Below are 17011 nucleotides of genomic sequence, written 5' to 3'. Positions count from 1 at the left end.
AAATATACCGTATTTTCCGGACTATACGTCGCACTTTTTTCATAGTTTTGGCTGGTCCTGCGACTCAGGTGCAACATATATACTGTATATATTTATATACAGTGGACGCATTACGCGGCGTGAAGCTGCATGAAACTTTAGTACCACTTTCAGCCACTGTGCGTCGCTCTGCCACTGTACATACACTGTAGCTCTGTCAGTAGCCTGCCGGCCGCCCCTTCTGAAAAAGCAGGAGGCTACCGTTAAACATAATTGTTGCCGAGAGGAATCCCAGCCTACGAATTCAATAACAAAATAAATCATGCATAATTAAACATTACCTCGATTTAGGCTACTTGGGGATGGCTTAAGGCTTGACTACACGGTGGTATCGAAATCTGCTTTTGATAGCCTACCGGTGCTGCTCCACAAAACAAAAAAAATATCTTAATTTGCCGTCTACGTTATTGTCCGTGTTGGGGGTAACGCAACTACGCAAATCAAAAGTGTCTTGTGTGATAATTGAGCCAGTAGAGAAATAACTGTTCAGAATTAATCTGTAGCCTTGGGTAGGCTTCTGCAGAAAACAATGTTGTTGGCGATTTAATACTATCTAGCGACGTTTTTAACAGGCTACGCAATAGAGGCTTAGACAACTGACCCACGTTTTTGGTTTCGTAAATGAACTTGCCCTACTTTTTGACTGCAATGTAGTCAATTGACTGCTTGACATGTCATTTTTATTTTTCTGTACAATAAACAAATACATCTGCTTTATGCCGCAGAATTACATTCATATTTGGCTGACTTCTGCAGACGCGCAAAAAAAAAAAGCCACTTCCCTCCCCATATTCCACTGATCACACATCAGACATCAGGGGTGCGTATGCGAGTCACACATAATGTTTGAAAACCACTGGCTCGTAATCACAATAATTTAACACATGACAGTTGGATACTTCATCATGTTCCCATGCCAATGTAGCAGGGCGGAGGTAGATGTTTGAATGGAGCTAGTCGACTACACCACCTGCGAGGGTTAGGCCCTCCCAGGAACTAATTTAGAAACCTTGTTGGTCAGTTTAGACCCCTTTGGGCACACAGGTTTGCAACACTGAGACTAGAGACATGGTTCTATAAAAATAATATGACAATTTATTGACGCATAACAATAACAGTTCCATTATGGACTGCACAGAGACAACACAAACAGGAATACAACCACAAGCGACTAATCATATAAGACACACCCACATACAAGCAGGTTGCACACAGATATTGCACAAGGTCCAATAGGCCGGGAACAGGGCAGTGGGCTCACCAGGGCTAGCAAGAGGCTAACAAGGGGTAGGATCCAGGCACAGCACAACACAGGTGAACACGGCACACACTTGATGCACAGCAATTACAAAGGACAGTGAAGGGAAACCACCACCTGGGAATCAGCTTGCCACCCACTTTGGCCCAACAGCTCCTGGAGGTCAGGCTGCATGAGCGCAACCACCTGGTCAGCTTTAAGGTCACAACCTGCACGTATGCACAGAGAGGGGGTTGCATTCACTCACAAACATTCAAGACAAGGACAAACACGGTACAAGCAGCAAGCTTGAAGATGGTCAACCACCAGTTCCGGCTTCACTGAAGTACCGTTGTCCCCTGCATGTGAAGGAGGGGCACGGCCACAGTTCTGAATTGGATACGAGGCTGCCTTAAGCAGAAGCTCGAATCAGAGCAAATGACTCACCGCTGAACCACAAGACAAACGTACTCAGGATTGTTCCTCAAACACCCAACAGGACAGCACCAGCCCAAACAGCCTGCTGCTCCCACGCCACTACCACAAAGACATGCAGTCAGCTGCCTAGATATAAGGTGGCAGGTGCCATCTGGTAATTAGCAAGATGGTCTTCAGCTAAGTCAGCAATTAAGACGAAAAAAAGGGGTGGAGACCTATCCTGCTACACCTACATTTTGGTGAGTAGCATAGAGATTGTTAAAAACAATAAAGTATGGTTCTCCGTTTGGGACATCGAAAACTTCATTCAAAAAAAGCCTTTATAAAAGTGAAAAAAAATATATATTCCATAAGAAGTAAAATAAAATACTGTCACTGTAGTAACTGTACCACATTATCCCAAGCTTCAAAGAGCTCCCCACGTCTGTGACAGGCAGACGTGACACCGCTAAATTCTCAGCTTGTTTATACCCAACACTGAACGCGTAAGACCGCTAGGCCCATCACTGTGGGGTGCGGTAGCCTAGGCTACTCTCTGGGATTTAAGTCAAGCAATATAACCATATAAATGCATGGCTTGCTCACTCATTGTTTCAAAAGGAGTGATTTCGGCTTTGTCTGACTTGGCCATTGTAGGCTACGTAAAAATAAACAAGTAGGCCTATCCCCCATCCAATGATATCGGCAAATGTTTGCACTGAATACAACAGGAAAGCCCTGCAGCGCATAGTGAACACAGCTGGAAGGATTATTGGTGCTTCTCTCCCCGCCCTGAAGGACATTTACAGCTCCCACCTCACCCGCAAGGCCAAAATTGTGAGTGATGCAAGTCACCCTGCTCACAATTTGTTTGATCTACTGCCCTCTGGGAAGAGGTACAGAAGCCTGCGCTCCCGCACCACCAGACTCACCAACAGCTTCATACACCAGGCTGTTAGGATCCTGAACTCTCTCCCCCCTCTCCCCCCTCCACCCTCAGCTACATAACATCCTGGACTTTTAGACCCAAAATGGCTGCCTTGCACTACTCCACTTGCACTACTCCACTTGTACACTTGCAACTTGTTGTTGTCCTGTTGTCCTGAACACTTCTGAACACACTTCTGCTGCTCTTACATAACTTGCACCACTATGCCACTTGCATACTTAGGTCAAACAAAACTACCTCAGCCATTTATTTATTGGCCTGACTTTTGCACTATTATATTGACTGTCTACTGTATGCACAATTGCACAATTTCTACCAAATTTTGCTGCTCTTATTTCTTCATTGTATGTGCCTTCTTATTTTTACTTTTTATATTGTTTACTTGAATGTTATGTTTGTCTGTGGACCTAATTGGTAAAATATGTCTTGTCTCCACCGTGGGATAGTAGGAAACGCAATTTCGATCTCTTTGTATGTCTTGACATGTGAAGAAATTGACAATAAAGCAGACTTTGACTTTGACTGACTTTTCCAAAGTAAGAATATCACTTCACTATGCACCTTCGACAATGAATAGCTCATTACACTTATGTTACTGTTAAGCGTAGGCCTAACTGGTATCATTACAAACATTATTCTGTGTTAGCCTGGGTTTTCCCATGCTGCCTTACGCGCGCAATTTTATTCACGCTGCTAGGCAGCCTGGATTCCATGGAGCAAATGTTCGCCTCAGTAAGGGACCAATCACAGAACGGAGGGAGGGCAGCAAGACGATGACAACACACCGAAGCTGTTATGAGCTACGTACAGACGCATTTGATAGACATTCGTAGCGCCCAATAAACGGCTCTGGGCATTCGTAAACCACGTTTCAAATACGAGAAAATGAATGTCTAGTTCCCAGACCCCATCTCAATGAGATGAGGTCTGACGTTAGCCAGGCTAATTCTGTGTCCTAAAAACTGGCATATTTTATGGCATTGTGTCATGTAAGGTCATTGCAAAATCTAGAGAAATGTGTGAGGTGGTCAGCGGGGGACAATTGAGACACACATTGGATTGTGTTATTACTTGAACATTCCACACTATCCACAGCTGTGGTATCGGGGGCAGGAGGATTACTGTTAGCGCAGGCTTTACATAAAATTCTTCAACAGAAGGCCTGCCTCGAATGCAGGCTTGCCCAAAATAAAGGCCTGCATACAGTGAGTAGGTTAAATAACAGACCCGCCACAATGTGCGGTATGATGATTTTTGACGAGCAAGATGTTTTTGGTGCCCTACGTGCACTGCATGTTCTTAAATAACAATGATCATCAGTAATATTCAACCATTATTTTGTGTAAATGGGTTATGCATTGGGTTAGACACCAGGGGCCATATTCACAAAGCCTTTTATCTTACCACTAGGAGTAGGCTACTCCTAAACAGAGGCGGACAGAGTACACAGCTTCATTACTTGAGTAAAAGTACAGATACCCTTGATACCCAGATAACTTGAAACTTGAAACATTAAAATTGAAATAGTCTGGCGAGGTGGGGCCACAGCTTGGCACATTCCCGGGATGGACCTGCTGCGTCTTCATCCATTGTTTCGTCCATGGTTTCGTCTCTTATCTAAATCTAACCATGGAGTTGACTTTGGCGGAAAGCTGAAGGTGATTGCGGATGTCCCAATCAGTGGCGCCTGCACAATCCAATCACGTTTGAAAGGGAAACAACAAATTGAGGGTTTCCGAGATTTTTCTTTTTTCTAGAAGTAGTAATGGGTACTCACGGTTATGGATAGAAATGTAGTGGAGTAAAGAGTATAATATTTGCCTCTCAAATGTACTTGAGTAAAGTCATGAGTACTACCCAAAAATGATACTCGAGTAAAGTACAGATCCCTCAAAACTGTACTCAAGTACTGTACTCAAGTAAATGTACTCCGTTACTGTCCGGCTCTGCTCCTAAATAGCAATAAAAGATTTTAGCTAGGACTTTCTCTTATTAAGTTATTCACAAAGCCTTTCAGACCTACAGTACTCTTAGTAAGGAAAAATGACAACTCCTAAACTAAGAGCAAAGATTCTGGAGCGGAGCGCTCTAGAATCTTTGACTAAGAGTGAGTGAGTGAGTCTTCGTTTTATGGATGACGTTATTACTCATGCACGAGCTTGACTGAAGTGACCACCTTGATTGGCTAATGATTGTAACGCGGGAATGATTCCAAACACCTCCCTTACGATGATGAGTGACAGGTGACAGAGAATGCGTGCGCTACACAAGGTGTGTAGCCTACACAAGGACGGAAGATGATTAATAACTGAATAAAAAGGCCTAGCCTAACGGTGGGTTTCCACACAGCGAAACACCTCGCGATTTTCGGCCAGCGAAATTTCGCCTCGGGGGCGTGACAGCGAAACCGATAACCTTTTGACTGCAGTGTCTAGCCAGTGGTGGCAAGCAAGCTAATTAGGCTAATCAGCTAATTCAAACGTTTAAGTATTTAATGAAGATATCCAGGGGTCTTTATGTCTCGACTAAGTTGATGTTGCCTATAAACAACAATTCATGTTCATAGAAACAACAAGGTCAATAAGACATAATATATTTCATACCTGTGTTGCAGCATGTAGCCTAGCTGTCTAGCTAGGTTTACAATGCAATTCAATGTCCTAAAATACTAGCATTTCGCCTGTCAGCTAGCTAAAAAGATCGAGTGCTGAAACTGACATATATAGTGGTCTATTTAGTGGTGTATGTGCTCTGACTAAGTTCGTGTTGCATATAAACCACAATTCGTGTTAATCACATTCAAATTTTCGTGTTACAGCTTGGTCAGACTTTTTTGTAACTCCCGCCTCCAAACACAAAGACGCGGACCTGATTGGTTCTCGAATGGTCCTCATTTAAATAAAGTTAAACTTTGGCCAACTTTGTTTCGCCTGCCTCGGCGATTCGCTTTCATTTCGCCTAATCAGGGCGAATTTCGTCTCCATTCAACCTCAATGAGAGCGACGCGAAATTTCGGTGTGTGGAAACACCGTAAATGAATCAAGAGTAAGGCAAAACAAATAGCCTAGTAGCCTAATGAAACATACGGATTGATGTAGTATCTTTGTAACATTATTAAATGAATCTGTTACTATGCCTATGCCTACGTTTGCAAAAGAGAACATTTTAATTTGATTCACAGTAATGTTACATTTAATTTACATGTTGACAATGAGTAACCTAGTTTTGGTTGTTGTTGGTGGCGTTATTGCATGTTAGTTATGCCTACAATGCAAAATTGCTTCCTCACGATTGGAAGCTCCTGTAGCCGCATACTAGGATTTCAAAACATGGCGAAATGCCACAAAAAACGGTTTGTGAATAGGTCTGTGAGTTAGGAGTCCTCTCGACTTCTTTTAAGCTGTCACAGAGGTGGGAAGGTGTGATTTGTTGGGGGCCCCCAGCCAACGTGAATCGGGAGGTCAGTTAATAGGCTATATCGTGAAGATTTTTCTTGCCATCTAAGGCACGAGTGCATCTGCCTCACCAAGTAGCCCGTTTCTTTACAACTAACATTACATTTAATTAAACTGCTTATAGGCTGTGCCGAAAATAGTTTTCAACATTTTGAATATTAGTGTCGGGTGAAATAGGAAATATTCTCAAGTAGCCTTATGGCTGAAAGCTGCTTGGGACCCCCCCCCTGTCAAGCAATATAACCATACAAATGCGCGGCATGCACTCATTGTTTCAAAAGGAGTAATTTCGGCTTTGTCGGAACTGAAGAGCTGTGGACGGCACGGCAGGGCAAGCCCAATGAAAATAAATTAACGCAACACAACACAGACCCCGCTTCTCTCGCGTCAGTCACTGAAATGAACGGAACACAGAACCCGCTTCTCTCGCGGCAGTCACTGACAGTAGTCTACAATAAATGCATGGGGAAAAACACTTCCCCATGACAAAGACATCGTAAAACACTGAAAGTTAATATTTTACCATAGTGCACATTTTATCAATAGTTTGAATGTTGTGTGTTTCTGCTCATTGACAAATAGCGTTCAGCACAATGATTCATGCCCAATTAATTCCCCTGTTAAAGTGTTCGCCTTTGTTACACTAGTTTGATTTCGTGATGTAGCCTATGATAAACACCATATGGCCAAATATGTGACTCAGCTAATGTTAGGCTATACAATTTCACCTCTTAAAGACAAGCTGGTGTAGCTTATTAGACTACCATTGAAATGCACCGACGGTAGCCTAGGCACCAGGCTATCGCATGATTTCATGCACTTAAGTGAAAAGGGCCTCGCATCTGTCAAGGTCGCACAGGGCCTCGCACCCCCTTGTGACGGCCCTGCAGCTCCTCCTAAGACAGCGGAAAAAAAGTTAAAATAAGCGATAAACCCGGGAAAAGTTGACAGGTTTGTTTCGGTCCTGGTGATTATTCGTGAAATTGTGCAAACGACAGCCTTTCCAAGGCATTTCAAGGAAGGAGTAGTAGCATGCAAGCTCCCAAATTAAGTACAGAAGGGAATTTGGAAGGCATTTGGCTGAGCAACGGAGGTTAATATGCTCAATATTTTGTCCAAATGATGTCTGTCTATCATCGTTGCACTTGGAGAAAACCGGAATGTTTCATTCTTCTACGGCTGCAAGCGGGATTCACTCGCAGTTAACCAAATATTTCTTTATTAGGGCAGGGCAGGCATATTTCTGGCTATTAAATTATTTGTAAACCAGTCTGCTAAAGTCTGTAGTGAAGTATGTGTAGGGTTTTCCAGGCTCCATTTCTTTTTACGAGACACCCTGCTCACAAGAGACATCTGCCGGTTGTTTGGGTTGTTGCAGCGTCACTGGAAAAATACAAATTAAAGTTGCGTGATACCGCGTGATCCTGCGTGCGGACCGCGAGGGAAGCTGGCCAAATCGAAGCAATGCCCACTGTATATGGTTTTTTCCTCTTCATGACACATTTTTTGACTGGTGCGACGTATACTCTGGTGCGACTTAAAGTCCGGAAAATACGGTATGCATGCTTTCAAACTGGCTATTAATAGTAACAATATGTAAGGGATAATGTATAGAATGCTGGTCATTATCGGGAAATAGGTCCCGACAGGGCGAGCCAGACCCGACCCAATAATGACCGGCATTCTATAGCCTACATTATCCCGCTTATTACTAGCCTGACGAGCCAGACCCACATTAAAATGTAGGGTCTGGGTACGGTTTGCAGTGCTCAGTCCGAAGGGCGGGATAATCGGTTGTCTTTCAAATTCCCTCTGCACGCAATAGGACAGCGCTGAGTCCCATGTGTTTTCCCACCAGCGGAGCTAGTTGGCTAGTTCAAACTTTTGCCATCTTAAAACAAGCTTAACTCGTGTCACTTGGCCAACAGCAAAATGCATCTTCTTTGTTTTCAAGTAGCAGGGAATTCAAGCCAAACCGTTGCAACTCTGCCAGAGTCATTCCACGTCAATTCAACAAGGCCCACTTATCAAAAAATTCTGAAAAAATTACCAGGTGAACCTATGTTACCCAGGAGACACACTGTAAAATTAATCTTATGTAAGATCAATACTTTCCAAGATACAGCCAGTTTCACAGGGGGAGGGTGGTGTCGATTTTGTTCGGCCTCTTTTTTTTGTCAAAGTTCACAAGCCCACAGCGCAAGAACTAAACCATGTAGGAGGCTCAAATTTTGCATGCTGGTACATAAATAGGAATAGTATGTAGCAAAATCGTCACGTTTGGTCTGGATAATCCTGCATGGTCATAGCTGTCCCTCAAAGTTGATACAAATGTTATTGGAGTTTTTGGCTGGGCTCTGTTTAAGCCTTAAGAAGACATATTTGTACTCAACATAGGCTCTTGATTTATTTTCCTTACTGAGATAAGTAGAAACACTCTCACAAAAAACAATGAACAGAAAATAAATCCCTCCAGGGTCTGAACAGCAGACCTTACAAGTCTAAAAAAATATTTTGGTTCTCATTTTCAGAGCACCCAAACACCTTGTGGGAATATACAAAGATTTTTTAAATATTTTTTTCTTTATTCTCCATGATCTTTTCTTTTTAAAAACACCAATTTGACTTGTCTTATGCAAATCTTTCTTTTTCACTTTCCACCCTGAATGTTGAAAACTAGCATAGTTAGCTAATTATAAGGTATGGGTATCATAAGGTCTATGCCGCGAGTGGCCAGCTGTTGCGAGAGAAAATTAAGATCATATGCCTATTTGCTCCGGAAAACTTAAATTGTGCTGTGGATTGTCATGACAGAGAAGTCTATCTATCTATCTATCTATCTAACAGGTTGCACCACACAAATAGTTTCTTTCAACATCATGCAAAAAAACACGGGCACAATTTCTGCAAAACCATATAGTGAATGATGAATTTGTGCGTAGCCTAGGCTATTGCTGATGTCCTTCATTTCTTCACGTCTTCCAACATAAACAAATGCAATAATAGTCTAGTGCAGGGGTTCCCAAACTTTTCCACGACAAGGCCCCCCAAATACCACTAGGTTCTGGCCAAGGACCCGATGTGTTATTAAATCCATCGACAATACTACGGCAAATGTAAAAATACATTAAGCTAATCCTAATAATTATTTTAACCACAAGCACTTCGCGATGGAGCATACAGTGTGTAAAAATTGCATTTGGGGCTTTCTGCTATATGAGAGCTATCACTCTACTATTATTACCAGTCATTATCATGGGAAATACATGTTCAGATATGTGTCACATTATTATAATGGCATTGTATATCAACCCTCATAGTAATAGGTATATTTTAAAATTTTCAAATGTATTTATTTGCTTTTATCTTTTCCGTCCAACTTGCTGAGGCCCCCCTGGCACCCCCTCGTGACCCCCCCAGGGGGCCCCGGCCCCCACTTTGAAAACCACTGGTCTAGTGAAGTCAGAAGTGACCCTCTCTAAAGGCCTCATCATGTTACATTAAATGCGCACTCAATTGTGATTCGAAGCAAAAAGTATCACTGATAGCCTAACAAAGGTAAATTGCATATTTGTAAATGTGGCGACGGCAAAGCGTTTTGTGGTTAAAGTGAATCGTAGACTATATAATAACCAAAGAAAGTAAAGAAGATGATTTGTACCTCCGTTCACCAAATAAAGGCTGTGGTTGTGTTTCTACAATATGTTGGCACAAAATATAATTTCTGTCAGAAACCAAGTAGGCTAAACGTTTTCATTGTCATCGTGAACTATGACAATGCCCATGTTCAGTAGGCTATGTTTTTCATTTATTTAAGCAGTGACATTTGGTTTAATGCATGGGGTAACGTGACGTCCGTCAGAAAAAAGATGGGCCTGTCCCTCTAAAAATAGTGTAATTAGCAACCAGAAAAGAAAAAAAATCCCGGGGGAGACACCCCCAGGTTATTATTATTAGGTTATGACTGGCCTGTCCCCACTGCTAAAAAAAAACCTAGAGGTCACAGCCATCTCATTTAAATGGTGGGAACGTCAAATGTAAGTAGGCCTATAAGTCAGAAGAGCTACATATGCGACTGATTACACATTTAATTCACCTAAACAGTGTTTAAATCCTGTTTGTACTCTTGTTTGAAATCTTGGACCTAGCAGTTACTGCACGAAGCACAGTTTCCTTTACATGTTATCTGTTATCACAGATTTCATTCCATATTAGCCACCAACAACCGGCTAATGATGTTGTTGTTATGCATGTACAAAATACACCATTTGAACACCCATTGCTGCTGTTGTACTTCATTGTATCTACAGCTGTTAATGTGATTACTCATATTTCAAGCCGCATTTCTCCGGCCCCTTAGTTGTGATGCTTTTCATGAACTGGCCCCTATTACAAACTAATTGAATAGCCCTGGTTTAGACCATCATGGAGTTTACGTGCACAGCGCAAGCACAACACACCACCAACACAACCTATATATAATACCTCCATGAACACAACCCACCCACGTTGGTACACACTCCTGGCTCTGTGATTGGTTAGTGAACTTAAATTCCTGATTGGCTAGCCAAACATGAGCATCGCCATTGGCTATACAACAATGAAGTGCCAGAACAGTCTCAAAAGTATCCGTATACTTGCAGAAAATACTTGTGCGAGTGGTAGATTCGTAATGGCAGAATAGTTTCGTAATTGAAAGACAACAACCGTGGAAGGTTTATGTCAATGGGGCATTTTGCCCATGTTCAGGGTGGAAAATAAAAAAGAAAGATTTGCATAAGACGAGTCAAATTGGTGTTTTCAAAAAGAAGGGATCATGGAGAATAAAGAAAAACATATTTAAAAAATCTTTGTATATTCCCACAAGGTGTTTGGGTGCTCTGAAAATGATAACCAAAATGATTTTTCAGACTTGTGAGGTCTGCTGTTCAGACCCTGAAGGGATTTATTTTCTGTTTATTGCTTTTTGTGAGAGTGTTTCTACTTATCTCAGTAAGGAAAATAAATCAAGAGCCTCTGTTGAGTACAAATATGTCTTCTGAAGGCTTAAACAGAGCCCAGCCAAAAACTCCAATAAAATTTGTATCAACTTTGAGGGACAGCTATGACCATGCAGGATTATCCAGACCAAACGTGACGATTTTGCTACATACTGTACTATTCCTATTTATGTACCAGCATGCAAAATTTGAGCCTCCTACATGGTTTAGTTCTTGCGCTGTGGGCTTGTGAACTTTGACAAAAAAAAGAGGCCGAACAAAATCGACACCCCCCTCCCCCTGTAAAACTGGCTGTATCTTGGAAAGTATTGATCTTACATAAGAGTAATTTTACAGTGTGTCTCCTGGGTAACATAGGTACACCTGGTCATTTTTTCAGAATTTTTTGAGACCTAAGTGCGTGTGCCCTGGTTGAACTGACGTGGAATGACCCGAGTCTAATATTCTTCCATATTTTAGACTCTATCCTACAGCAAACATAATAAAACACCAGGCCTCTGCTTTATACAAGCTGCACCAGTGTCTTCCTATAGCCTTTAGCCTGAATAATTTCCTGGTCAAACAAAAAATGCTGTCATATACAGTATAATTTGGTGGGTACTGTAATATTGGATTCTTGGATGCCTTCCCATTGTCTAAATGCCAAAATGAAGACTATTACGTTTTTCCAAATAAATTAAAGCTGTAGCCTTAACATTGAGATTTGGAGACTTAATAGGCCTTTTGATTGCCTGCTAGTGCAAGCTCTGTCTGTCTGCACTCTCCATGCATTCATTAAATGACAGGAGGTGACCCTCACCACTTCATTCAAGACACAAACCTTCCCAGGAACAAAAAAAGAACTGGTATTAACCGGTTACCACTATTTTAAAAAAACGTTTCTGGTTTCGTTTTTGTTCCTAGCAAAATGGTAAAAGTTTCTGGTTTTCATTCCATGAACCGGTTCAAAGCCTTGCACACCAGTCCCGAAAGAAGTTGATTTCATTGAAATATGTTAGGAGACTGTCACCCATTTTTAATAAACTAAGAATGATTGTATCATCTGAATATTTGAAGATATAATTATTTTCTTCTCTGCTCCTACAATCATTAGTATACAGTGTGAACAGGATGGGTGAACTCACTGCCCCTTGTGGTATCCCTATAGGTTTTTGCATCAGAAAGCGTGCTGTTTATTCTAACTTGTTGTGATCAAAGAGTACCGTTACACCGGTGTGACGGGAATGTTGGAAAATGAACGTTCTAAAGAATATCTGGGTTCATTGAATTCAACATAGAATTTTAGAACCTTCAATTGTTGCGGAACTTAGAACGTTCAAAAACCTACACCTTAAGTGTAGAATGAATGGAACCACCTTATAATGGTTGGCTTAACTTCTAGCTTTATCAGTTTCTAAATCAACAACAAAGGACATGTTGTGTCAAACGCAGAGCTAAAATCTACAAAGAGGACTCTTGCATATGTTGCCAGGGTTTCCAGATGTTTGTTGATTGGGTGGGTCAAGCTAATGACTGCATCCTCCGTACTGCACCCGACCTGGTATGCAAACTGGAGTGGATCTAGGTGGAAGGCTTTCTCCACCTTCAGCATGCATACCATTATTTTCTCTAGACACTTCATAACAACATTTGTTAGTGCAACTGGTCTTTTATCTTTATTTTTAGCTTGACACTGAACTTTAGGTATCGGTATTACGATGGATTTCTTCCACAGAGCAGGCACCATGCTGCTGTCTAAAGATCACTGGAATAAGGGATAGGAGCTCACTTTGTTGAGAGTGTTGCTGAGATATGAGCTCACTTCCTGTATTGCAGCAGTCCTAGAGGCCAATGATGCAAATTTCCTAGTGCATCCTCACAATCAGGTACTAAGTCCCTGTACCAAGTTTGGACTTTGTACATCAAAGTGTTGCTGAGATATGAGCTCACTTCCTGTGTTACAGCGCCCCCTATAGAGGCCAAATGATGCCAATTTCCTAATGCGTCATCACAATCAGGTAACAAGTCCCATTACCAAGTTTGGACTTCATACATCAAGGCTATAGGTATCTTTTGTGAGGCTTGGTCTGAAGATCATCAGTACCAAGTTTCGTGAAAATTGGAGATTTTTGGTGCTAGGCCCCCAAACTAGCAAAAATAGCAAACATGGCTACCATCTGGGCCTGCACGGTGGCAGGAAAAAGACGAAGAGATGTAAGACACCGTGTCTTTACCTTACGATGATTTTGGTAGGCCTACACCAAACATAGATTTGCACTCCAGAGTTCGGTATATAAACTCTGCCATTAGACCCTGAATATCCAGATCATCCAACATTTCTTCGTTGACGTGAAGCAGTGCCATGCAATAGACACTGGTAAACAGATGAAGAAGTGGATCAGCTTTTCCACCTCAGTGAAGAGCCCTCTTGTTTGTGGATGTAGAGCTGATACAAAGCGAGCAAGTTCTTTGACTGAGTGGAATGCTTGTTGTTTGGTGAGGCCAGGAATGAGGGAGGGTGAGGACCTGTCCATATCACTGTTGATAATGCACTCTTAAAATAAACAACTCGCCATGGATTTCTGACCAGGGGCCTATTGCACAAAACTAGGATAAGGGATTAAACCAGGATATCTTGGTTATCCTGGCTCAATTTATCCGTGATCCAGTTGCACAAAAGTGGGATAGGGGGCAGCAGGATATGTTATGGTATAAGTTACCATGGCGATTTATTCTGTGGAGCTAGCCTGCTCCAGACCAGGCTAAGTTCCAGGATCTATTTAATCTCAACCCTTATCTCAGTCAGCAGTCACCACAAACGGAAACCAATAGTTATTCCACTGCCCACTACACATTGTTATCACATATACCTAGACCCACTGTCATTATTTAAACGTTTGTGATCATTAATTAGCTCTTACATACTCGCCATTCCCGAGCTGTCATGCGACAATGTGACGTCACGGGAGTGCCTAACCGTTTTGCACGTGGTGGTCGTGGCACTAGCTGCAATATTCTCCTAAACAGAGGTGTTGCTGTTTTGAAAAGGCTATAACTACCTACTTCACACCGTAGAAGAAGCAATGAAGCCATGGTGAATCAGTGAATCTGTGATCGGTGGCGGGGTCCATTTGAGGGAGCCGTGAGCACGCACTTATCCAGGATAGGTTTCACCTGGCTTGATGAATCCGTGTCTGCTCATCCTGGCTTGGTCTCTGTGCAACCAATTAAGCCTGTACGCTCTTGTTTTGGATTCATTGAGCGCAGCTCAGTAACTTATCCCGGATGTCTTAATTCTGCTTTTGTGAAATAGGCCCCAGGTTTCTCTTGGTCAGTGGCATAATGTGTTTTAGGTAGTGTACAATAGCATAGTGTACGATAGCAATTTTTAGACAATGTGCCAGACCCCTCCTCATGTCGTTAATTGCCACACCCCTTGGCTCAAAAAAAGAGACGGGCATGGCGGAAAAACTCGAGTCTACGATAGGAATAAGCTTTGCGTGGTGATGATTATAGACTTTAGATTGCGCTTTAGACCGTCATATTAGGGCCCAAATAGTTTTCCTTTGATATAAAGGCTGATATATGAAGTATGCAAGTATTATCGCATTATACATTTCAAGATATTATATATATATATGGGTAGTTAGACCTATACAAATAGCATTTATAAATGGCCCTTACAATGACCAAGATAAGTAAAATTACACTGAAAATAGCTAAGGTTCCAAAGTGTATGCTTTGTGTTGCCCAGATATCCACTACAGGTATGCTGACCTTTCACCATAGATTTTCAAGCGATTTCATGTTCAGAAACTAAATTTCCGGACGGAAAAGACTTTGGAACTGGAGTTGTGGAGTGCTCCCATCATCTTAATAATTTACTGTAACAGCCAGGATCGAAACTAAAGTGTTCCGTTCGTGAGAGTCTGCTGCAATAATTAGCTTCCACTATAATCAGTGGAACCGGCTACACCAGACGCGGCGTGTACAGTATGTTCAAAAAAATTAGACCAGTTCTCTAAAACTATTTTTTACGCTATGCGAAAAGAGCGCTTCAGTTGCAGACTAGGTGTAGCCCGGGCCTAAGATGGCAGTCTGGGCAGGGCTAACTCCAGACTATGTCAGAACATAGACCAGGGATGACAGTATTGATTTAATTTGGGGACCCACACACACACACACACACACACATACATTTAAATACTTCATATTGATTTTTAAATTACACTAGTCTGTAATGTTATTACAATGGTGGTGTGTAGGTCTAATTGAGTGCCTGTCATTTTAAGAAGAACATGAAAGTAATTAGCTTTCATTCTCACTGTTTTAGAGGAAAATAGTTGTGCATAGTCCAAGGATATACAGTATGGATGCAATTCATTATGTTTTCTATGTCATTAGATGAAAAACTGTCAAAGAAAATCTTTCTGGGATCATAGAAGAGATAAGTGTCTTGCAATCAAGGGCGTCTGAGCCTCGTCCCACCCATATTTTCATAATTGTTAGTTTGGACCCCCCCCCCCTCGCCCCCCCAATTTTTGGTTATTAGAACGTTAGGAGAACATTTTTTCTTCGTTATGGGAACGTTGCTTGAAAGTTGCAAATGTTGTCCTATGGTTTGCCAGGAAAGTTTTTCTGACGGAAATACTACGGTTTTTTTTTTGGTTGTGTTTTGCAGAACGTTCTCCTAACGTTTTTCTAATATTCGTTTTATGGTAACCTAGGGGCAACCTTAGAGAATGTTACTATTTGATTGCAGTAACATTACCCTAACCATGTGACGTGTCTTTGCACTTTGCCCAGCATTTAAATTATGGCTATTCATGTATTAGATAAATGAATAATTAAAAACAAAGGGAAGGAATATTGACTTGTCTTAGCCAATCTCAGGGAGAGGCTGCCAAACCAAAGATATTTTCGATTGTGAGAGATACAGAGAGGCAGGCAGAAAGAGAGAGTGAGTCTCTCCAAACAAGATGATGTTGTAGGTGGCAGGTTATAGCCTATTTGTACATGATGTAGCCTACACAGGTAGCCGAACCGAAATAACAGCAGGAATTGTCATAACCTTACCATATTTCACAGAACATACAATTTGACCTGATGAATATACAATTTGACCTGTCCCACAAATAAAAGGCTTTGTGTTAGTCAAGTGTCCTATTAGCGCATACATGCAAATAACACATATTAAAATCTAATTGACCCTCTAAAGAACATGTCATAATCAGGAATTTTAACCAAGTCATGGTACCAATGAGATTTTTGGCTTTCAATTGAGAACCCCTAAATCAACTATATTACTTATGGTTATGGTTATGGTATTTAGCAGACGGTTTTATATAAAGAGCGACTTACAAATGACAATACATTAGTTACATTTAAAGGAAAATTCCGGTATTTAGCACTTTGAGTTCCGGTATTTAGCACTTTGAGTCCCCACTCTGTGAGTTGCACAGTTTTGAAAACGAACGTTAAGGGTTGTTTTAAGGACATGTTCGTGCATGCCTGCTAAATACCGGAATTTTCCTTTAACAGTAAACAATTACATACTTATAGTAGTATATTATACAGCACTAGAACATATATCACCATTGTAATAATGTGTAATAACTCTTGGTGTTTCAGCTGCATCTTATCCACTGGAATTCAACACTCTTCAACAGTGTAGAAGAGGCTCTTGGGAAGAAAAATGGTGTTCTCATTATTGCTCTTTTTGTGCAGGTATAGCACAGTCAATCAAATTACAGTACTCTCTAATGTATCAGCAATCATTTCTGCAATATTTCATCCATAACATTTATTTTTTCCAATGTTATGTTGACCTATGACTATTACTTAAATCTGTGTCAAAAGATAGGGAAAGAACATCTTGGACTGAAAGCCATTACTGAGGTCCTTCAAGATCTACAGTATAAGGTGAGTCACTGAT

General features: G+C 41.4%; 1 protein-coding gene across 2 annotated transcripts in view; it reads left to right on the top strand.

The window, feature by feature from the left end:
- The window catches only part of ca8 (carbonic anhydrase VIII), a 102242-nt gene that overhangs the window by 10034 nt on the left and 75197 nt on the right, over positions 1-17011 (top strand). For both annotated transcript variants that reach the window (XM_048246354.1, XM_048246348.1), the window contains exons 4-5: positions 16708-16803; positions 16936-16998. In XM_048246354.1, coding sequence (XP_048102311.1) covers positions 16708-16803; positions 16936-16998 — 159 coding nt within the window. The remainder of the gene's footprint in view (positions 1-16707; positions 16804-16935; positions 16999-17011) is intronic.

The sequence above is a fragment of the Alosa alosa genome, chromosome 1 (genome assembly GCF_017589495.1).
Source record: "Alosa alosa isolate M-15738 ecotype Scorff River chromosome 1, AALO_Geno_1.1, whole genome shotgun sequence".
NCBI classification, from domain to species: domain Eukaryota; kingdom Metazoa; phylum Chordata; class Actinopteri; order Clupeiformes; family Clupeidae; genus Alosa; species Alosa alosa.
The sequence above is the reverse complement of the archived record's forward strand: the minus strand, read 5'-3'. Positions and strand labels throughout refer to the sequence as shown.